The sequence below is a fragment of the Leptodactylus fuscus genome, chromosome 3 (assembly GCF_031893055.1).
Source record: "Leptodactylus fuscus isolate aLepFus1 chromosome 3, aLepFus1.hap2, whole genome shotgun sequence".
Lineage (NCBI taxonomy): Eukaryota > Metazoa > Chordata > Amphibia > Anura > Leptodactylidae > Leptodactylus > Leptodactylus fuscus.
The window spans coordinates 44114341-44138244 of NC_134267.1; the positions used below are offsets into that span (position 1 = coordinate 44114341).

The window sequence follows — 23904 nt, forward strand, 5'->3', positions numbered from 1 at the left end:
TTCACGTCATGGAGACCACGAAGGAACAAAGTAGAAGATTGTGGTGCATTTCTCATAACATTGAACACCCCAGGAGCCTTCATCCTGCCCTTCTCTAGGAAGTGTCCTCCTCTCCACTGTACGGAGTCTAAATAACATATACATTTATACCATTTATATATGAATATTTACTGCTTAGTGTATTTATTTGTCAGTGTGCCCTTCTCCCAGGTCTTGGAGCTATATATACACTGCAGCAATAATATTGCACATAGTCTTAAAGGGGCTCTATCAGCAAAATGATGCTGTATGAGCCCCACATATGCGTGAATGGCCTTTAAAAAGGCTATTCAGGCACCGCTAATTTTATTTTAAACCTGACTCCCGTTCTAAAATAAAACTATAAAAATCATACCATTGCATGCACAGGGGGCGGTCATGCACGATCCGACGTCATCTTCGGTCCCACCTTCCTCTTCTTTCTTCTTCCAGCGACGTCCTCCTCTCCTGGCTCTTCTCCACCTTCATCTTCAATTCTTCTGGAGTGAAGACGTTCGCGAGCGTACTGTGCATGCTTGCGTAGTTCTAAGGGGTACTTAGAACTACAACAAAAATGGCGCCGGCGCCATTTTTGTTGTAGTTCTAAGTATCCCTTAGAACTTCGCTGGAAGAAGAAAGAAGAGGAAGGCGGGACCGAATATGACGTCGGATCATGCGAGACTGCCACCCGTGCATGCAAAGGTATGAATTACATATATGTTTTTATAATTTTATTTTAAAACAGGAGCGGAGTTTAAAATAAGATTACCGGTGCCTGAACAGCCTTTTTAAAGGCTATTCATGCATATATGGGGTTCATACAGCAAAATTTTGCTGATAGAGCCCCTTTAATTTTTATTGCATCACACACTGTTGACTCACCTGATACTTTAACACTTAAAGGGATCCTATCATTCAAACGCATTTTTTTTTATGACTAAAACGTAGGAATAGCCTTAAAGGGGTTGTCCCATCACAAGGATCCTATCTATACTGCTAGTTTATGTGGATTTAAGACTTTTCCTAAATGCATTGCTTTATCAAAACTGCTTTATTTGGCCATCTTAATTTATTCACTTCATTGTTTACACTTTGTTTCTATGGCCCTTGGGATTATCTGCTCATTTGTCAAGTGATGTAGCTGCCTGCTTCTACCTGCTCTCAGGGGGGAGGGAGGGGCTGGGAGCAGCTCTGAGCTGTTTGTGTCTTTTAAGTAGTGGAGCTTCTCAGATAGGGGAGGTGAGAGCTCTGGGATTTCTGAGCTCTTATCAGTCAGTTTAATTGAATTTGGCTGATAAGGGCTGAAATAGGAAGTCCTGTTACCTCTGTATGTAATGCAAACTGATTCAAATCCAGCTCTGCTACATCAGCTTCACACTGTGGTAATTCATTTACAACCAATCCCGTGAAACCCCGCCCACCTATGTGCCGAGAAAAGCAGGAAGTGAAGAGAGCACAACAGCCTGCAGGTTAGTGAACAAGCGTAATGGGAATACCCCTTTAAGAAAGGGTATTCTTCTCCTACCTTTAGATGTCTTCTCCGCGGCAACGTTCACCCGAAATCCCGGTATTTGTCAGTATGCAAATGAGTTCTCTTGCAGTACTGGGGGCGGGCCCCAGCGCTCAAGCAGCACTGGGGACGTCCCCAATGCTGCGAGAGAACTCTCTCCAGCGCCACCTCCATCTTCGTCAGCAACGGCCTCTTCATCTTTTTCTTCCGGCGCGCGATAGGTCAAAATTTAACGCATGCGCAAGTCGGCTCTGTCTGTGGGCAGAGCCGACTTCACATGCAGGCGCCCATTTTTTTGTGGCCGCTTACGCGAGCAGGCTCAGTACGCTCTGTACTCAGAACTACAGGAGCGTACTGTGCCTGCTCGCGTAAGCAGCCACAAAAAAATGGCCACCTGCATGTGAAGTCGGATTTGCCTGTGGCCCGCTGGCAGAGCAGACTTGCGCATGTGTTGAATTTTGACCCACCACACGCCGGAAGAAGAAGATGAATAGGCCTTTGCTGACGAGGATGGAGGCGGTGCTGGAGAGAGTTCTATTGCAGCCCCCAGTGTTGCTTGAGTGCTGGGGCTCGCCCCCACTGCTGCAAGAGAACTCATTTGCATACCGACAAAAAACGGGATTTCAGGCAAACGGCGGCGCGGAGAAGACATCTAAAGGTAGGAGAAGAATAGCCTTTCTTAAGGCTATTCCTATGTGGCAGTCATAAAAAGAATGCGTTTGAATGATAGGATCCCTTTAAGGAATGAAGTTATACAATAGAGTAAAATCCATGTAAGTATAAATTGTGATTGTCGGCGAACCCTATCCACAGTCGTGCTTTTATAGTCTCTCATCTTCCTAAACATAACTCAGTGTATATATGAATATGCAACAAAAATAAAAATAAAGTGTTTTTATTGTTGAGGTTTATTATACAGCTTTAATATGTTAAGAAACTCAAACAAGATGTCTGTTTTTTTTCATATTCAATTTACAAATCGAATTTCGGACAGGGAAACGTATGTATCTAATTTCATGTACATTACGGGATGCAATGTTTCTCCAGCAGCTTTGAAACTTGGCAAGAAAAGTTCTAAAGACTTTAAGTGCAGTTAAAGACAAAGGCAGAGTAAAAAAAAATCAATATGATTTTCCAGCCAAGACTTAAAAAAACATAAAGAATAAAAACAAAAAAGATGCCTGCTCCACAGGGCAGACGGAAGTTTATAAAAATATTTCCAGGCAAGTGATAGCAGAACAATGTGAAAGAGTCCGTAGAAAATTGCCCTGCGGGGTGTCTGCACCAAGCTAACATAGAAAACTAAAAAAAGAGTTCTCAACAGTTCTGACATGGTACAGTCTCCAACGCGCTGCATCGTCATAAGTGTTATAAAATGCTCCCACCTCTAATAAAATGCCAAGTTAATAAAGCAATAGTACAAAATAATTATAATAATAATAACCAGCTTAAAATATCATCGCTTTGTCTATTTACCAACACATTTATGCAAGATCAGACTATATATACTTGGGTGGTTTCTTCCATAAGAGAAAATGTGTCCATTTGGTCTGTAGAGTTGATGCACAGTAAGTCAGACATTAGATTCCACTTGCAGGTAACGCTGCTTCCACACCAAACCATTGCTCAAGGTTCCACCTTCATCTCAAGTAACTTACACGGCTTCCTTTCCTTATACAGTGCAGGGTATATGGGCTGAGAAATCGGAGCTGCTCGTCTTCTACTCCAGTTCGCTGTCATCTGAGTTTATTTCTGTGCAGTAGTTGGGTTTATCGGATGGTCTGTAGCCCGGCAGACACACGCACTTGTACGAGCCCTCTGTGTTAATGCACTTAGCATTTTTGCAGAGAGACATCCTGCTGTTCAGCTCATTGCACTCGTTGACATCTATAGGGGGAGAGAACAGGTAAAGCCATCACTTACACAGAGCTATAAAGATATATTACACTCTGCCTTACTGACACAAACTCATCCCATGGCCCTAACATAGGGGAATGGATAAGGAATGGTTTATCATATGCTGTATAGAAGAGGTTTTACAGAGTAATGCTCCTCAGGGACAATATGGTGCCACCATACATGGATTCATTTCCTAGCATATCTTATCAGTCCCATTTGAATAAGGCAGATAAAACAGACATATGCTTTTAGTAGTAAAAAGGGTTAATATGGGGTATTCAGAGTAAGGAATCATTTGCTGTTCTTACCAACACAAGTCATCTTCATGATGTCCAGGTGGTAGCCATCGAAGCAGTCACAAGTATATCCTTCCTGCACCCGCACACATCTGCCATTTTCACATCCATTCAAGATGCCACACTCCTCGGCCTGCAGCTCCTCATACTTGCCAGTATCTTCACCTACAATAACAGAGAACCATTACATATGGACATCATCCGAGCAATGTTTAGTGCACGCTTTATGAATGAGACTTATAATCTCCTCTCTATATACAGTATATATATAGTATTAGGTCTCCATCCTATTGATATTATTAGGTGTATGCAGATGCCTTTCATATACATATCTACTTTGTAGACTAACATGATCCCCGATATTTTGGGCCTTTAATAATCACGGACAGTACAGATGTCACACTTGGGCTTTTCTTTTTTTTATGGATCCAAGACGTGATGGCAGTTTGATTAAAAAAATTGTTGCACAACCATGGACAAAACATATCCACATCTGAATAGGCGCCAACTACGTAGTAATGGAACACAATTCATTAAGACACAGCCTGGAAAGACGTCCTGATATTACGTTTCCCGTCCTCATATTCTAGGTATCAGGAAATGTGCCGAAAAGGTTTCTCTAATAAAATATAAAAAATATCTGGATAATATATATTGGCGCTTGTTTTTGCTGCATTTTTCTTATGCTAAAAGTAGGAGTGGATTAAAAAGTGTATAAATGGAAGAATAACACCTGAAATATGTCATTGTTATCTATAAACTAATCCTGTCTATATACTGTATATGAATATAATATAATGCATTCATCTAATGTAATAGACACTCCATATCCAGCAGAGGGCAGCAAAACTCCATGCTGAACATGGCTGTACTCCCCTATACGTATTAGAGCTTGAGAGTTAGAATTTATCATTTTGATATTTGCATACACTATACAAATATAACTAAAGTAACATGTATCACGCACCATCTGGATGATCATGTAATGTACATGTACATTGTGAATGATGGTAACCATGTACTGGACATGGATTCGGCACCAGCTTAAAATTAAAAGTGCCAAATTTGTATTATTTTTTTTATGGCTTTCATTACCAGGGATTTTAATATTGACGAAAGACTTTGCATTTGTATACATTTCAGAGGTCCCTTTATTAGTGCCCGGCCAAAGCAAGGGAGACCCCATCTCCATAATAAAGATATCTAGCCTTTCCTTTATTGAAAGTGATTAACGTCGGGGCGCTACATTGCGAGTACATAAAAAACGCTTTTACGTATTACAGTACTTGCAATTTCAAAAACCGTCACATTTTTGTAAATCGCGGCATGTTGTACTTATGGAAACGCTCACATTTTTTTCCCTATAGGTATAATAGAGACATAAAGTCCAAAGAGGAAAACTGTTAGCCCGTGTTCTCACTTGACACTATAGCAGGCTCTGCTGAGCGGAGGACGTGGCTTTCGTTGTTTGGGGAGAATGGAATCCCAGGCTGTCTCCAAAAGAGGAGACTAAGAGCCTTCACCCCGATTATTGGCAGCCACATCCCCCGCTCCGTCTGTTGTAGCAGGAGCTACGAGAATAAGGGGACGTAAAATGCAGTCTGCACAAAGATTCCTATATTTTCTTACCCTCCTTGTGAAAATCCTACACTTACATCTAAATAAATCTTTTGCAGATGTCACTGTCTTCTTTTCATAAATTGCCATTCCCCCAGACCTCGGACATTCTTTAAGGATCTCTCTCTGAATATTTTTCAACTTCTCTTTCGAGGTTGGCATATGCTCCACTCTACCATCACTACTTCCCAAAACCAGATATGCTTTCCATATTTTTGATACGAAATATGAAATATCCCAGATCTGGGCTGTAGTTTATATGGCTTAGGGCGGGTTCACATCTGCGCCCTGTCTCCGTTTTGTGGGTTTCTGTCTTCTGCCGACAGGAGACGGAAATCCGACAGTCAGTGTCCGCCCGTGAACGTCTTCTGGTCTCCGCGGGAAAACCGTTTTTATTTTTTTAACCGGACACAAAGTCCTGCATGTCCGACTTTGTGTCCGGTTAAAAAAAACGGTTTCGCCGCGGAGAGGCAGAAGACGCACACGTGCAGCCACTTTGCAAACCCATTCAAGTGAATGGGTTTGAAAACTGACCGCAGGTTTCAGTCTCCTGTCCAGTTTCTTGGGCAAAAGACGGAAACCTGCAAAGCGGAGACCAGGCGCAAGTGTTGACCCGCCCTTAGCTGTTTTCTTAGGTGTGACAAATCACTTACTGAAGCAGATCACTTATGGAAAGACCTACAGAGTCTGTCTAATCAGTGTCCGCGGCATATGAATCTGTGGCATATCAAGCTACAAATACATGAAAAAAAACCCCCAAGGATCAAACTAGTATTTCTTCTACATGAAAAAACTAATTATGAGGACATGGCCTTAGGCTGAGTTTTTGCGGCATTTATTTAAGTGAAATTCATAGTGGCTCCAAAAGGTAAAGCTAAAGAGGACACTTCTTTCTTTTTCTATCCACTGTGTGTGGCTCAAAAAAAAAAAAAGTATTTAAAAACTAGCGTAAAAAAAAAAAAACTGCACATGTGATTCCAGCCTTATACAGGGTGTCCGGAAAGTAAGTACACAAAATGAAAGGGTGGACTTTAGCCGGTATATGAAGCGTTTTTATTAATGAACATGTGACTGGAAATGCACCGTTGTGGCGCTGCAGGTAGAGCGAGATGTCAGTTTCCTATCCCTCGCTGCGCCATGTGAAAGGAGAAACGAAGAAGAGAAAGCACTTTAATGGGAAATCAGTTTAAACCCTGTTACTTATTTACAAGAATTGCTGGAAGTGCTGGCCGCCTGCCTCGATGCAAGCAGTGCGACGCCGGGAGATGGATTGACGCACCCGTTCACAGACTCCTGGCATGGCCCTCACCGCAACTAACACAGTCTGGATGACGAACTCTTTGCGGGTTGGCACAGGCATTGCATACACAATGGACTTGACATGTCCCCACAAGAAAAAAATCAAGTGGGGTCAAATCCGGCGAGCGAGGGGCCACAGCAACAAGGTACTACCTTCAGCGCCGCCATGATGCATTTCCGTTCACATGTTCATTAATAAAATACGCTTCATATACCGGCTAAAGTCCACCCTTACATTTTGTGTACTTACTTTCCGGACACCCTGTATATTCTGTCCAAGTAGCAGCCTTATGAATAGGGTAAAATGCCGATTTCTCTTTCTACCTAAGGGCTCGCTCACATCTGCGCCCGGTCTCCGTTCTGCAGGTTTCCGTTTCCTGCACAAAACAGAGGCAGGAGACGGAAACCTGCAGGACTCTTTCTCACCCATTCATTTGAATGGGTGAGAAAGCTGTCCGGCCGTGAGCGTTTTATGCTCTCCGCCGAGAAACCGTTTTTTAAAATCCGGACACAGAGTCGGACATGCAGTACTCTGTGTCCGGATTAAAAAAAACAGTTTTGCGGCAGAGAGCATAAAACGCTCACCGCAGCTCACGGCCAGACCCGGTCTGTGGTTTCCGTCTTCTTGCATGCAGAAGACAGAAACCACAGAATGGAGACCCGAATGCAGGGGTGAACCTAGTGTAAGTTTGTGATCTACAAGAAAGAATAGATTTGTAAAGAAGAAGGCAGGAGTAGTATCCCGATGACCCAATAATGGCAGCTTTCCAATATTTCTCACATTTGTCCAGTTACGTAGCAATAATAGAGCACAGGTGGTATCACATAATACAATGTATATATATATATATATATATATATATATATATATATATATTTGCACTATTACTACAGTATCAGGATATGACAGGGACTGACTTGTTTACTACTTTGTAAGAAACAGCTAATGGAGAACTGAATACAATTCCCCAAAATATGACAGAAGAGGTCAACCTTCAGAGAAAGGTCACAAATAAAGCGTGCAGCTATTGTAGCAGCAAGAATGACATTGTAGCTCTTCCTTAGACATGTATGCTTGGTCGATATATATGGCCAGCTAAGTGAAAAGAATGCGCCTCGCTTATATACCGCAGGACATTCATCATGGCCAGACATGTTTTCTGTCTTCTGTGTTGTTCAAGCCTCGACTGCTGCAGAGATATTTGCAAACTTCTCTAGTTGTGATTTATTAATCTGCAATTCCACACACCGCACTGGGGATTGTGCATTTGCTAAACTGCCAGCAAAATACACACCCCAAGTGGTGCTGGCTGAGTCCCATGCATATGAATCCAGGCTGATCACTGGCTGACACAGCTTTACATAATGTTTTCTTTCCCTGTAAATGATAAATAAGGATTAACAACTCTCCAAGGATATAAAAGCTGTTCTGCTGAAATCTGAAAAATGTCTAGCTATGGAGAAGCTGTAGAAGAGATGGATTTACGTCGCTTGTAGTACGACAGATTGCAACAGTAGCTGAAGGCTATAATATTCAATAGAGTTTGAAGATTTTGGTAAATGACCATGGCAGATGGTTTTCTAGGCCCCCGATGCCCTGTCTATACTGTAGCTTCCCAATGAAGATTACAGCTAACCGCTCAGGCTTAGCAAAGCCAGAACCAAGCCAGGCCCAGGTTTATTAAAAAAGAAAAAAAAAAGAAGTTATCTTCATTTTCAAATGGTTTTCATTTACAGAATCCTCCCTGAAAGTCACAAGCCATATTGAGCATATAAGATATCACTGGGCACATGGAAACCTTTACTTGGCTGCAGAGTAAGGGTGCGGCCGCCAAATAACGCGGCGTATACGATCCAGGCTCCCATTGAAATCAATGGGAGTGTATAGGGCGCGCAAAGTCTCACACGCCGTATACGTGCCAGGTCACGCGGCACGTTACTCTGTGTGAACACACCCTTACACCTATTGAACATTGTGTACATTGGGTAATGATGGTAAGCTGTCCATTTGGGCACATATGCCACATCTTCCCCACTGGATGTCCTGTGCCGCATGTGACCACTAAAGCCAATAAGTGTCCTCAGGAAAAGACCCAGTGACATATGTGGGTGACAAATTCACGACCAAATACGAAGAAGCACCACGCTCACTCCAAATAGTATAAAGACTCACACGTAGCTTTATTTTGACCAATATCTACACACAACGCTTGTGCAGCGTTTCAGGGCACTCCCCTTTCTCAAGTGGGATACAATCACACAAAAGTTCCCTCTCTATGATATCTGCAATGGTGCAGGCAAAGATCAGCAGCCCTTCCGGCATCTGTAAAGCAAATCTTTTGGCTGCAGCTTGTTGAATTCTCCATATAGTCTTGGGAATTTCAAAGTTGTAGTTTCGAGGCAGCACGGCCTCGATGGCTTCCAAGAGTAAGAGATTCTGAGAGATTTCACTTGTTTGGGAACCTGACAAATTGACGTGTGAGCCGCATTTACGGTCCCCACCGGTGTCAGTGCTCCAGCAGTAGCTGCGGTTCCAGTTCCGTCTTTCTCCTGTGCCCCTACATGGAGCTCCCCTCCTGTACTGGCCTCTCTAGTAGGGGAGGGGGGCTCCATGTTTGTGTGATTATAGCCCACTTGAGAAATAGGAGTGCCCTGAAACGCTGTGCAAGCGTCGTGTGTTGATATTGGTGGAAATAAAGCTACATGTGATTCTTTCTACTATTTGGAGAGAGCGCGGTGCTTCTTCGTATTGGTGGTAAATTTGCTATGTATCGCCCCGTGCGGGTGTGAAGAGCTCCAGCTGCTGCAAACATCTCCATTATATCTCCACCTAAGTTATCCAGTGATAGCGGTGGTGTGCTCGGTGCTCCACATTACTGTGCATGTGTGGGTGACGTCACCAGGTCCTTTCTAGCCACCAATGAGGAAGCCAATGCTCTCAGCTACATAATGTAATACGAGTCACTTTCCAAAGACCACGTAAATCAGACTGATCTTTAAAATACACAATACTTACTCATAAATAGGCAACAAGAGGATTAACGTTCAAAAAACAATATACAGTGTGAATAGAAGTCAGAAGGTAGATACATCATTGAATTTGTTCCTAAAGAATCATACATGTTGTATTACTTACGTTCTTGAAGGCTATAAGGATCAGGGTGTATTGAATAGTCCCGAAATTCAAGGGCATCTTCGCCATAAGGTCGCCTAAACCCTGGATCTTTTAGGTTGCACAGTAATGCATGGTCCTCTGCATAGAAAAATAACGTGATGAAAAGCAAAACCACAATTTTACATACTTTTTATACAAAAGACTCATTTACTAATAGGTAAAAGAAAAGAAGTAAAAGAAAAAAGAAAAAAAGAAGTAAAAGAAAAAGAAGTAAAAGAAAAAGAAGTAAAAGAAAAAAGAATGGAGCTCAGTCTGTGCTCAGAGCTCCATCAGACGGGAGCCGGGTCTCTGCAGGGAGAGGAAATCTGTTGCACTTGATAAAGGGCCTGAGGAGCCCGAAACGCGTTGTGCCTAATAAAGTTTGTCTTTGGGTGAGCGCTGCCTTTTGCATTCTTTTTTGAAGAGTGAGGTCTCCACTAGCTGATTTACTAATAGGTGACATTATAATGGACAGCAAAGCGGAGCAAATCAGCAACAGAACAGTTCCAAGATCCCTACAAGATATTGTCAAGATGGAAAGTAGCCGCTGAATCTATTGTAATATGGTGATTATATTGGAGGAAATGCAATATACGGTAAGTCACATGTTTATTGTATACATATGTTTCTGTAATGTATACGCATTACTTGGAGATCTGGGTTATATATATGGTTATAATTACAGCTGTATTAGTCACAGCAGATGCCATAGGGCCCAGAAGCGATATGGGACTGCTCAAACTCAGGAGCGTGCTCCTTTTTTGCGGTCAATGTGGTGACTTTTTACTGTCTAGGCACAAGGGAGGCGAAGGATGCTTAGTAGTATCATAAATTGTTCTTAAGTAAAAGTAGCTATGACACTAATGATGGACTACAGATTGGCTTTGAAGTCTTATAGTAACGTCCCCCATTAGTCATGTTTTATACATGTTTAACCACATTAATCTATTGCCAAATATTAAAATTAAGACCTAAAATGAGTCTGCTGTGAATAGTTATAATCTTTGGAGAATGTTTTGCGTGAATTATGACCTTCCCTCAGGCTACCTGTGCCATAAAACACGAGCGGAGCCATTACAGATATGACTGAAGAACTTCTGACGTTCCATCGTTTCATTTATGACTTAAGACACTGTCACACATTTACCATACAAGTACTGTCTTAGTCAAACCAGCAAGACTTCCTCATTCTGTGGATTATGTATTTGTCTCGCAAGTACCTACAAGGTCTTTAACTTGTGGACAATCGTCTGGAACTATTCTGAGCAGGTTTCTACAATGTGGTAGGAGGCTTAGCCTAAATCACTATGAACAACGGACAAGACTTATCTAATGGAGGGTTCTCCAAATACGCACAAACATTTTGTTTCTATAAAAATCCTTCTTGGTCATTGAGTTTTCTAAGATAATCAAAAAGGGAAAAAAAAATCCAAGACCCAAGCCAGGAACTGGAATAAAGAAAACGCACTAGTTTAGTCTCCTGCAGCACTGTTACTTGTCTGCAGCAATGATGTGCCCATATACCCCATGCCATGGTGTGCTGCCCAACAATGGCCTAAGCAGTATATGGCCAAGACTGAAGTGGGGATATAGTACATGGGAAAGTCATTCCCGTAGCCAAAAGATAAAGCTTGGTGGGGATTAAACTAGTAAGCATAGGTTATTTTATCACAATTAGAGATGAGCGAGTACTGTTCGGATCAGCCGATCCAAACAGCACGCTCCATAGAAATGAATGGACGTAGCCGGCACGTGGGGGGTTAAGCGGCCGGCCGCTGTCAAAGCAGAAGTACCAGGTGCATCCATTCATTTCTATGGAGCGTGCTGTTCGGATCGTCAGAGTACTCACTCATCTCTAATCACAATACCTGACTTGGGCTCCTATTTCATGATCTGAGAAAAACACTTTAAGGCCGGGGCCCCATGGACCGGAAACGCCGTGATTTTTACTTCATTTTACAGTACTTGCAAACTGGATGGGATTCATGTGAATCTCATGCAAACTTTGCAGAAAAAATCACAGTGCAGACACGCTGCGATTTCCAAAACTGTTGAGGTTTTGAAAACTGCAGCATGTCAATTATATCCACGGAAACGCCGGTGGCTTTCCCGTAGATATAATTGTAACAGAAAGTCTGCAGAGGAAAACTCCGTGAACTTTCTGTTCAAAGCGCTGCAGGAAGAACCGCAATATGTTCACGCCGCGGTTGTTCCTGCAGCGCTTTAGCATGGCGGTTCCGGCCCGTGGAACCGCTGAGATCCCACGTTGCATAAACGCAAGTTTTTTTGTTGCAGATTTTTGAGCTAAAGCCAGGAGTGGCTGCAAAGGGAATGGGAAATACATGGGAAGTTCTTCCTTCTGCTCAATCCACTCCTGGCTTTGTAACAAAGAAACGCAACAAATTCTACAACAAAAAAAGCAGGGTTTCCGTAACGTGGGGCCTTAGCCTAAGGCTCGGCACCCATGTTGCGGAAACGCAGCTTTTTTGTTGCAGATTTTGCTGTGTTTTTTTCAGCCAAAGCCATGAATGGCTACAAAAGGAATATGAAATATACAGGAAGTTCTTATACTTCTCCCTTCTCAATCCACTCCTGCCTTTGGTTTAAAAAACCTCAACAAAATCTGCAACAAAAAAAGCTGCGTTTCCGCAATGTGGGCTCAGCTTAGCGTTCCTATTGGTGGCTCATTTCAGTAGATTCCGTTAGACCTTCTTAAGTAAAGTGAGCAGCACAATCCTGATGTGTGACTGGGTCCTCAATACTGACCAAAATGTGTTTGACCCTCTACCTGGTAAATACATGTTAAATGAGTAGTTTCATGAAGACATACCCTGTTTATAAATTCTATTAGGACATCAGAAACCTTATGTTGATGAAGGACAGGAGTCCCCTTGTGCTAGACCCCCATGTATGAGTCAGAATAGAAAACCACCCTGGTAGACTCTTCTGAGACAATCCCTTAAAGGGTTACCTCCTAGTACTTCACCGAGCCTTATTATAGCAGAGGTTCTTGTCTCTGCACCTTTCAAATTGTCATCTTTAGTGAATAACTATAGAAATATATAAAGCCTTTGCCGTGGCTGACAGTAATAAGTGAAAATGGAAAAAGCGACCGGGGAGCTACTGCAATTCTTCCATAAGCAATCAAAATGGGAATTTACAACGGAGCTAATTTTAAGGCAACATCTTTGAAAAGACAATTTATAGCCTGTTCCAGATGGCTGTAACTTTGGTGAGGCAGCCACACATCCTTCCTCATGTCTGGGAGCTGTATCAGCAGGCTCTTGGGAAATGAACCAGTTAGGCGGGGGTCTGACTGTTTCTAGAAACCTCAGGTTTTCGATTTCAAAATGACTACTGTGTGCTTGTGTCTAAGCAAACACTTTCAGGGTTTTATCTACACATTTCAGGAAGACAAATTATGGTCCACTGTGGAGACATTACGCCCTTGTCTGAAACGTAGGATATAAATCTTTCAACCAGATACCATGATTAGGTATTATGGAAACAGTAAATATTACCGATGACTATCAAGCGCTGGTCTCACTCCAGGATATATATGTACGATCCTATGGCTTCAAGGTGTAAAAGCTCATTTAAGAGCCAATGCAACCACTTACTGCCATAGAGAAAAAGCATTATCCAACAAAGGCCTCTGTAGTGCATACATAGATCTTGCTATTCTGAGATTATATAATATTGTTACGAGGGGCGGCAAATTCTCCGGGAAATAGGAGATTGAGAAATGACACCTTATAGGACACATCTTGTAGTCTGTCCAATGAATTGATAGGCTATGACAAGCAATGGGCAGGGGGGGAGTCTTTCAATATATAACTGCTTGTGGCTGTGATCCAAAATAATTCCCAATTTTCTTCACGCCTGCCATTAAACAGATGTCTCTTAGAATGCTTGTCGTTCTCCTTTATATTAATGAAGACTCAACATTAATGAAGAAGCTGAAAATAGTAAAATAATGCAGATGACTAAACTAAAGGGCGATGTCAAATTGTTAAGATTACTATCCAAAGCTCGTATAATGACATTAGTAGCATGCTGGCAGCATAGTTAGTATTGGTAATTTGTAGCTATAGGATGATGGATATCAACAGGGTCAACGTTTGTACGGAACTTATATGTCTCCTCATTTTTACGTCTCATCCCACTAACAATACTCAGATTTCCTCCCATACTTAGAAAAGAGTGATCAGTAGTGTAACCTCACCTGAACCTTCCATGGGACAGAGTGCGCACTGCATTCCCCATGCTACTCCATATAAGCAGCAGCATTCTGTGTAAGTAGTGCGCCTTTCCAATAAAGGCTTACTGCACACGTAGTCTTCACTGAGGTTTTCCCAGCAGAAATCCTGATATACATCTGTATCTTCTGTAGGTTCTGAAAACATCAAAAATGTAGAAAAAAATCAAAAATGTACAAAAAAAGCTACCATCTCTGAGCATATACAGCAATATTGTAGACTAGGACGCAACAACTGTCACGAAATGTTACCCTACACACAGTTCTTACTGTAGTAATAGGGAAAGCAGTGGCTGGCATTTACACTTACAAGTGGGTGTATCATCAAGATCTACTGGTCACCCCTCTGCAATCCCCTAGGAGAACATGGCCCACTATTTGTCCACCCTTGCTGGTTTATTATTATTATTATTGTTTATTTATATAGCACCATTAATTCCATGGTGTTTTACATTTGGGGGTTACATACAATACACAAATTATACAGGTAGATATAATACTAACAACCTGACTGGCACAGTAGGGTAGATGGCTGTGCCCGCGACTGTACTCTCATTTACTTGCCACAGTCATTTGTATGAAAACCAAGTACCGCAACCCCGTCATTGTCCGTACTAGTGGAGGTCCCTGAGGTTAGATGTTCACTTATCATAAACCCCTTTTATCCATCCGTTTACATTTTATCAATACATATCGTTCATATCAAGTGACTAGTAGCAGAGCTTCTTCCACCTCTTGTACAGGTTCTAGAGCCAGCAACTGGAATAGCAGATCATTGCCCGGTCTGGGTATCAGACCCCCACCAATCTGACTCCTACTATCCTAAGGATCAGTATGAAAAATAGTCCCCGACCAAGAAAATGATACCGCAGCCTCTAAATAACCATGCCAGCCAAAGACTTTATTGACATTGGCATAAGAAACATCAATCTTAATAAATTTTCCATTGCGTCTTATAACATTTTTTCTTTTTTTTGTATAAATAAGAGCAACGATCTCAATTGTCATCTTATTTTCTATGGTTCATGAATATTTTACCATGTTACATACCTAATAGGTCCTGTGGCCTAACACATCTTTTTCCTGTAGCGTCCAGAACCATAGGACGAGTGCAAAAGCAGCTGTATGAGCCATCCGTGTTTATACATTCCCCATCGATACAACTGCTGGGGTCATCACATTCATTATTATCTACAGGTTAATAGAAATGACAGCGGTTAACATGTGTTCTTGTATTAGCCCTCATCCCTGTAAGCTTTAGTATGGGACTACTTCCAGGGCAGGCCTACAGTAGATCGGCAGCTGTGCACAGCAGCTGTCTATGAGCACTCAGTAAATAATTAGAAGAAGCCATGAAACTGGATATAGCTGTGTAAGGAAGAAAAGCCAAAGGGTTTCTTTGTTGTGGCTTGAAGCATTATTTCCTCCTCTCTGATACTTTGCTGGGTCTACGTGTTTTCCACTTATCCAGCAGAATGTTTAGTGAGGGCTACAGTGGGATTTGCATGTGGTATGAAAACTTGAAGACAGAAGAAGGTGATTTTATGGAGAAAGTGTGGCATCGGGTTACAAAAATTAGCTGGATAATCACCCTTCACAAGAAAGAATTCCACAGCGGACCTGCGAATGAACCTTACGAGAGTCAGCACTCCAGGACTATTAGCAAAACAGCTCAAGTGTTCGAGTCAATCACAGATTTATGGATTCTTATGAAAATTAATAAAGTGTACACTATGGATGAACCTGCTGCACACCACTCTGTACATGGATTTCTCTTATTACCAAACACTACAATACATATTTGGGTGCCTTTAGTTTATGTGCTGCAGGCTCACACATTTTTGGTTGCCGTTTTCACTTGCCATTCTGAATTTTTCTAGATCCACCATACCTGATGCAGTAAACAATTGTGCAGTTTTTGTGAGGCCTGGAGCACATCTGCATTCGGTATTCCGTTCAGGGAGTCCTCATGGGGAATACCAAACACATTGACAAGAGGTGAGCACTGAAAGCACATGACCCCATAGACTATGATGGGGTCTGTGTGTTTTCTGTGCGGTGTCCGCACAAGTCATGTGGAGAGGAAAGTAGTTCATGAAGTATTTTTCTCTCCGCATGACTTGTGCAGACAGCGCGCGGAAAACACATAGACCCTATTATAGTCTATGGGGTCCGTGTGCTTTCATAAGCTCCCGCTTGTCAGTGTATTCTGTATTCCGTTCGGGCGGTCCCTATGAGGTCTCCCGAATGGAATACTGAATGCAGATGTGAACCAGGCCTGACATGTAGTGGTGTCTACATAGTGCAGAATGTCCTATAACTCTAGGGAAAGCCGCAGCTCATAATGCTATACATTTCTTAAAGCTTTCTTCTTTCATAAAAGCTCCTAGGCTCTACAATTGTACTCCGTTCTTTCAGAGTTCATGCTGGACTTACCAAAACACTGTAGTTTCACAGGATCATAATATGTGCCTTGTTTGCAGTAACACTCAAAGCTTGCCTCTGTGTTTAGGCAGAAGCCATTTTTACAGATTTCACTTCCAAACAACATACACTCATCCGCATCTAGAAAAAAAAGACATAACATGAGACAAAGATGAAATTCATAAACACACAAGACAAGAAAAAAATCCATTAGATATTATTTTATGCATTGGAAACAGGTCATCCTTTAGCGGATGAAGACTGGCGCTTTAGTTGAAGTTGGCGTTTTTACACCATTTAGGGTACATATACTGAATTTTCCTCCATACCCAGACTCATATTAAACTGGTTTCCATATCCAATGTATGTACAAAATCTGAATACTAACCTTGGTAGGTCAAGCCATTTCCTTCATAAAGGGATTCCCTGGATGGGACGTAGCCTTTTCCCTCAGGACACAACAGTGCATATTCATCTGAAACAAAAACAGAATAGAAATGTAGATGTTGCTTTGTGCGCAGCCTACGGTACATGCTTGGAATATGTTGTCTCCTGCGCTGACTTACACTAGGTCTGGTAACAAGGAAGACTCACATAACTAGCAAATGTCTTGTATTTAGAGATAAGTGAAACTCTCAAGATTCATCTCAGGGATAGAAAACCAAAACAAGGACACCGAGCGCACTAAGTGTAGTATTGAAAGTAAAAAGACGGTTTAGAAACTAGGTAACTATTACCAAAGACCAGATGGCCTCTCACCTTATATGGTTGTGGAGAGCCACAATACTTGAAGACCGTAAAGAGGTGAGAGTGGCAGCGGTTCAGTCCGTAACCGGTAAACCGGGAAGATACTGAGGAAGGGTACAGAACCAAGGGTCCATTGAGGAGGAACCGATGGGACCTGCTCTCATTTTTTGCACTTGAGAATGGGCCACTTCTAGGCCTGAAACGTGTCGTGTTGTATGCTGTATTTTAATTCATTTAATAGATCGTATTTATCTGGATCCCAGTTCATCTCTTTCCTGCACACCAGTGAGCGCGGTTCCTCCTCAGTGGACCCTTGGTTCTGTACCCTTCTTCAAGATTCATCTCAGGTCAGGTTTACTGAATTTGACCGACATATCGGTCAAATTAAGTCAAAACATTGTTTCAGTGACCATCGATAAGCTCCACACCTAAACCAGCCAAGGACCGCTATAAGATAATGAGCGGAGGCAATGCCTGGCTTATATTGTGTGGATTAAGAAGTTACTGGAGATACGTCATTCCCATGAAAATCCCATAAACGTTGAAGGACACGCTGGATCAATTTGCTCATCTCTGTTGTATTATTTACATGCACATTTGTGTTCTATGTGACATTGCAGGGATATAAGTGGTTTTCAGATCTCCAGTAAAGTAAAGCAGGACAGTATCCAAAGTCTGACTCTATACATACCAGATCCTAGAACAGGACAAGGAAACATCTCGCAGGTGTCTCCCCAGGCAGCCCCCAATGTACAGCAGCATTCTTGCTTGCTAACGTTTACAGTCAGTACGTTCTCGCAGAAATTGACATTGTTGAGATTATAGTAGCACTGCTTCACTTCTTCATAAGTATCTGCCAAAAGACAACAGTTTTCAGTATAAGGACATTGTCTACCCAGTTTATTTTGCAATCAGGAATGAGATGGTATAGATATAACATTTTCACCGATCTCCTAAATTCACACTAATATCTAGAAAACTATATCAGTATAGTGGAACAATTATCCTATAATAGTATATTTAGGAAAACTTGGGGTACTTTCATTTTTAACATGCCCGTGTGATCTAATAGTAACTGTGTGTATGCATACTTATCATATGCTGTGACATGTACGTACATAGTCAGTAAGCTTTAGATGTCAATATAGTATTCGCACTTTGTTGGATAAAACCTGGCCTAACACTTTTGTCACTTCTCCTTTCAGCTTGTCATAAGCTCCTTTGTCTATGAAGATTTCCTGCTGTTCAGTCAAGTCGACCCCCACAGATCATGAGAAGCCAAATACTGTGCTCATGCTCAACTGCCAATCCATTCATATGGGAAGGGACACAAGAGACCCCCACTCTTATAAACAGTGGGGTTCCTACAGACATTTATTCAGTGTATAGGTAGTAAATGAAATATTTGGTCCAACCTCTTTCAGGATGCAGGGCTTAAGTTCTGCTAATTTTCCTTTTCTTAAGACTCAAATCTCCATTCAGAATGAAATATCCCGCAATCCGCCTTATTCCCAATGCCTCCGTTCTCCATAAAATTAACATCTCAGTAACAGAAACAGATTTCTTAACACTGTTATTAAATTTGATTTTCACTGAAAACCAAAAATTGACCATACAGATGTAGCCAAGGTTAACATGACTTTTAACATGTTAAGTAAAGAGTTGTTAAACAAGTTAACTCGATTTTTCTTCCTTGTTTTCAATGGCTTTTGTTGTAAGTTATCAGTGTAGCCCGGCATCAGAGTTATATTGAAGATGGCTACAGCTGTATGTTCTGGAATCAGAAATTAGACACAAATCCAAAGTTTGGTAATTATGTTTGTTTTACTTGCAGATATTTTCATGATTCTTTTTAGCTATTATGTAAATTTTAGTTTAGTTTTAGTGGATATTTGTGAATAAATGACATGCAGCCACAATGATTGTTGAATTCGCTTCTCAGAAATTGTGGTAAAGGATTATCATGTCACCATGTTCAATAACACGTTGACACTCGTACCAGGAGCTTCGAAGAACCAAATTCAAAAGTGACAATGACCTCAACAATGGCGTAATATAATGTCAGTGTCACTGTAACCAAAAAAAACAAAAACAAATGACCAAACTCTGGCTTATGGCTCATCTGCTACTATTGCATTAGGTAATTTTTATGTTTTTGGTGTCAATCTTCTTAAAGGGGTATTCTGGTTACCAGTTACTGCCTAAGTATAGGATTGTAACTGGAGAACCATGGGGTTTTGCACCCAAGTTACGACCAGGGCACCTGGTTGTACAGCGCACTTCTCCATTCATCTGAATAGGGACTGCTAGATATAGTGGATAAGGGGTAACTTGTAACTGGGATACCCCTTTAAATATGAAAATAGTCGAAATATTTATACCGTGGAATAGCATCCTCATCTACTGAAGTTTCATGGTAAACACACTGATCGCCCAAGTGGCATAAGACTGTTAGAAAGGGCCCTGGTACATAAGTCGGTGTAGCCAATATTACCCATTATGCACCCTCCTGCTTTTCTTTTCACTCGAAGACTTAATCTAAGAGAAATGTTTGATAAGGAACAGAACCTCATCATAACACTGGCAGGAAAAACATTTTTCTTGAACAGATCCCATGACTAGCTTTTGAGGAATTAATGGCCAAGTTAGTATTACTGCGCATTTAACAAAAACATTATTTTTCATACTTAAATGTCTGCGGGGAAAAGTGCTTAAAGCGATCCAGCAAACACAGATGGAAGCGAAGAAATACTCCTATGGTTGGTGATGTAGTGGTGGTTATAAAAAAAAAAAACAGATTTTTTTTAACAAAACATCTTTTCTTTAAAATGATAAAATTTAACTTTATTGTACTTTCTTTACTATTGATATACCGTATATACTCGAGTATAAGTCGACCCGAATATAAGCCGACCCCTCTAATTTTACCACAAAAAACTGGGAAACCTTATTGACTCGAGTATAAGCCGAGGGGGGGAAATGCATGACATTCTGTTTGTGCTTATGTTAATCCTAGCCAGCTTCACGTGTCACGTGGTCTGGGATATTACCATATAGGCCCAAAGCCTGTGGTAGTAGTAATAGCCTGTTACTGCTAGCACAGGCTTTGGGCCTGTATGGCAACAGGCTGCTACTGCTACCATAAGGCTTTGAACCTGTATGATAATGCCCCAGACGTCTAATACTGTACAGCAAAAACTGTGCTGAAAACCTCGGCTTATACTCGAGTATATACGGTATTTGTAGGATATACTGTGGCAATAAGAATTATTGTTTATTATTGTTTATTTGTATAGCACTATTAATTCCATGTAGCTGTACATTATTATATTAACTCCATGCAGCTGTACATTATTATATTAATTCCATGGTGCTGTACATTACTATATTAATTCCATGTAGCTGTAAATTACTATATTAATTCCATGTAGATGTACATTATTATATTAATTCTATGGTGCTTTACATTATTATATTAATTCCATGTAGATGTACATTATTATATTAATTCTATGGTGCTTTACATTATTATATTAATTCCATGGTACTTTACATTTGAGGGTTTACATACAGTACACAAAGTATACAAAACAAATATAATACTAACGATGACCAACTGGCATAATGGGGTAGAGGACCCTGCCCGCAAGAGCTTACAATCTATGAGGGAAGAGGGATAGAGAAAGAAGGTGAGGAAAGAGGCTGTACAGATGGCACTGTGGTGACAGTAGTGTTATTGGAGGTTGTAGGCCTTCCTGAATAGGTGAGTCTTCAGGGCCTTCTTGAAGCCTGTGATTGTGGGGGTCAGTCTTATGTGTCTTGGTAAGGAGTTCCAGAGTATGGGGGATGCACTGGAGAAATCTTAGAGATAGTTGTGTGAAGAGCGGATGAGAGAAGAGTGGAGTAGGAGGTCTTTTCAGGATCTGAGGTTACGTGTGGGCAGGTAGCGGGAGATTAGGTCAGAGATATATGGAGAGGACAGGTTGTGGATGGCTTTGCATGTCAGCGTTAGTATTTTGAACTCTACTCGTTGAGTGAAGGAATTGGCAAATGGGAGCGGTTGTATGAAGAGAACAGCACAGTTTAAGGTGGACTGGAGATGGGTGAGAGTACTTGCAGGAAGGCCATGGAGAACGGTGTTACAGTAGTTTAAGTGGGAGATAATGAGGGCATGAATTAGCATCTTTGTAGTTTCAGGGGTGAGGAAGGGGAGGATTCGATGCTTGCTCACTGTACAATCTCCACTGTACAACCTTCTAAACCAACGTTTTGGGATGATTGTTGCCTTCCCCATCTATTGAACAGCTGCAACTAGAAGTCTGGTCAGAGATTTTCCAACATAGTCGCTAAACTGTCATCTGGAACATGAGAAATATCTACCGTAGGAGAGGGAAAGACCTGGTGCCATTCTCCGGAGGGATATGAGTATCATAGAGACCCTACTATCAATATGAATATCTACAACCATATTAATAATATAGATTGTGTACTTGGACATCAGAATGGTTTGGGAGATAGGGAGAGCGATTGACTAGGATCAGAGTGGTTCCCCAATGCCCCATGGTTGCGGTTGTGTCATCTAAGTTTAACCCTGACAACCATCACATTACATTGAAACTCATTACAACACAACAATAATCAAGGAGATAGTAAAATTCTGATGTTCTAGGATCTTCAGAAACCAAAACTAATCTGCGGGGGAGATTTTTTAAGTAGTACGATTGCCTAGCATTGGACTGCCTGCTCTCCTGCCGCATTTACACTTGTATCAGGAGTTATAGTTACAATAATTACATTCGAAACGTAATATCTTACAACATTGTAACGTGTGATAAACTGACATCTGCTTGATCCTAAACACAACAGACATTTAGATCTATTTGTACAGTATATAACTATATGGATATAAGAAAAATATGTCAAATAATTGATTGTAATTAGGAATTTCTTCGAAAGAGCATCCTCATCCAAGACATTATGGACATTATGGAATATTGCTACATGCTCTCACTCATTGTCAAGTGTCATGTATGGTACATTGGCATACAATTCAATGTTATAAAGTATAATAACCTATATAGTTGTAATACACTCTATAATAGTTGTTATATATATATTTGTAATAAGACATGTTCAGTGTGACTACAGATTACAATAGCTAAACAATACATGGATATCTAATCTGCTAGCGCTAATACCAGACGTTTTATAGTCTCTAGTCTAATAAGAAAAAGATCCGAAAATTACATTGGTGATGGAACTGGAGGAAACCCGAGACAAATCCAGCATTTTACAAGGCTTTGTGGATGGGTAATGAGTGAAATCTAATGAAATCTACTTTGTAAAGTGAGTCATATGGCTGGAGTAACTTTCAAGAATTTAATAAAACTGGAAAGAAAATCCAAATTCACACCAGAGAAATGTGAGAAAACAATAATAGCGTATACATCAACCTAAATAACTGGATGTGCGGGCTGAACATCAATGAGGTCTAAGTAGTGTGAATTTTAATTCTATATCAAAACTGAATACAGAAATCCAAAATACCACAAGAAGCTATATGGTACTTAAGTTAAAAAAAAAAAACCTCTTTGGAATTCGTCTTGCAGAGTAATTTGCTGACTGTGGGAATTTTTCATTATAAAAGAAATCACGGTGTTGCTGATGTTATACAGTTACACTGTAGATTATCAATCACATTGACAGGGGTGAGCCGTTACACAACGCAACTCAAGTTGTAAAATACAGCACCTACTGTATTCCAGTCTGAAATATTGACCGCAACGACGGGCTCCAGTTTCTAATTGTGTGTTACACAATATTCTGATGGATTCTGGGAAAACAGGGACGTAATTCTCCCAGAGGGCTATAGTATATGTGTGTTAGGTCAGGGCCACTAACGTCCTTGACATAATCGTCAACTGCAAAAACAAAGTCCAACTACAGTATTTTGCAACGACTATTACCAGGTCGCTTCTCTCCTATTTGTACAAGAGGGAGGGCTTAGCTAGTGTGATGACAATTCAGACCATCATTAGCAGACATCCTACTTTCTGACAAAATAATCCAACACACGGTCCATTCAGTTATGTGGACTGATGGTTAGAATGCTGTTCCAGATTTTGGCTTCATAGCTTCCATGGTGGTCTCTCATTATCCATTACAATTAGCATGACAGATCTGTCATGATGAATGTTTTTCCAGAATTTATTTACTGGACAGAATGCCCAAGCAAGGCAACGGAGATGTAGTAACCGATATAGTGACTGAAATCTGTAACAAATACCAAAGGCCGTGCCATAGAAACTATATTTTTCTGGAAGTTAGTGGTGACTGAAGATCACATCCTTTATCTATTTTATCTTCTGATACATCTATGACATATCTGGAGACTGCATTATCTAGATGTCACCTTTAAGGATAGCTTGAGACCTGTACAGATGGTCACATTCCCATGTATAATATTCAATATTCTATTCACTAATAATTCGGTATTGGCTGTGGTGTTGTACGTACTGAGTTGAAACAGACCAGATTTTACCAGTAAAATACTGGGAAACAGTTAGAAAAACGTGTGGCGTGTGTAAAAATTCCACCCAAAAATGGGGCCATTCCAGGGTATTCCCAGAGCTAGGGCTTAGATGTCTCAATGTTGGCCATGTAGATATTGGCAAGTATGACT

The 23904-nt window shown here is 41.1% G+C and overlaps 1 protein-coding gene and 1 long non-coding RNA gene across 3 annotated transcripts in view; one reads left to right on the plus strand and one right to left on the minus strand.

The window, feature by feature from the left end:
* Window positions 1-2407: 2407 nt before the first annotated feature.
* Window positions 2408-23904, minus strand: part of LTBP1 (latent transforming growth factor beta binding protein 1) — a 228226-nt gene continuing 206729 nt past the window's right edge. For both annotated transcript variants that reach the window (XM_075267491.1, XM_075267493.1), the window contains 8 exons: window positions 17914-18075; window positions 16864-16950; window positions 16488-16616; window positions 15102-15242; window positions 14019-14189; window positions 9776-9892; window positions 3736-3888; window positions 2408-3415 (listed from right to left, as the gene is read on the minus strand). In XM_075267491.1, coding sequence (XP_075123592.1) covers window positions 3249-3415; window positions 3736-3888; window positions 9776-9892; window positions 14019-14189; window positions 15102-15242; window positions 16488-16616; window positions 16864-16950; window positions 17914-18075 — 1127 coding nt within the window. In that variant the 3' untranslated portion in view covers window positions 2408-3248. The remainder of the gene's footprint in view (window positions 3416-3735; window positions 3889-9775; window positions 9893-14018; window positions 14190-15101; window positions 15243-16487; window positions 16617-16863; window positions 16951-17913; window positions 18076-23904) is intronic.
* The window catches only part of LOC142197309 (uncharacterized), a 644898-nt gene continuing 641914 nt past the window's right edge, over window positions 20921-23904 (plus strand). The window contains exon 1 of the long non-coding RNA XR_012715311.1: window positions 20921-20964. This is a non-coding gene — a long non-coding RNA (uncharacterized LOC142197309). The remainder of the gene's footprint in view (window positions 20965-23904) is intronic.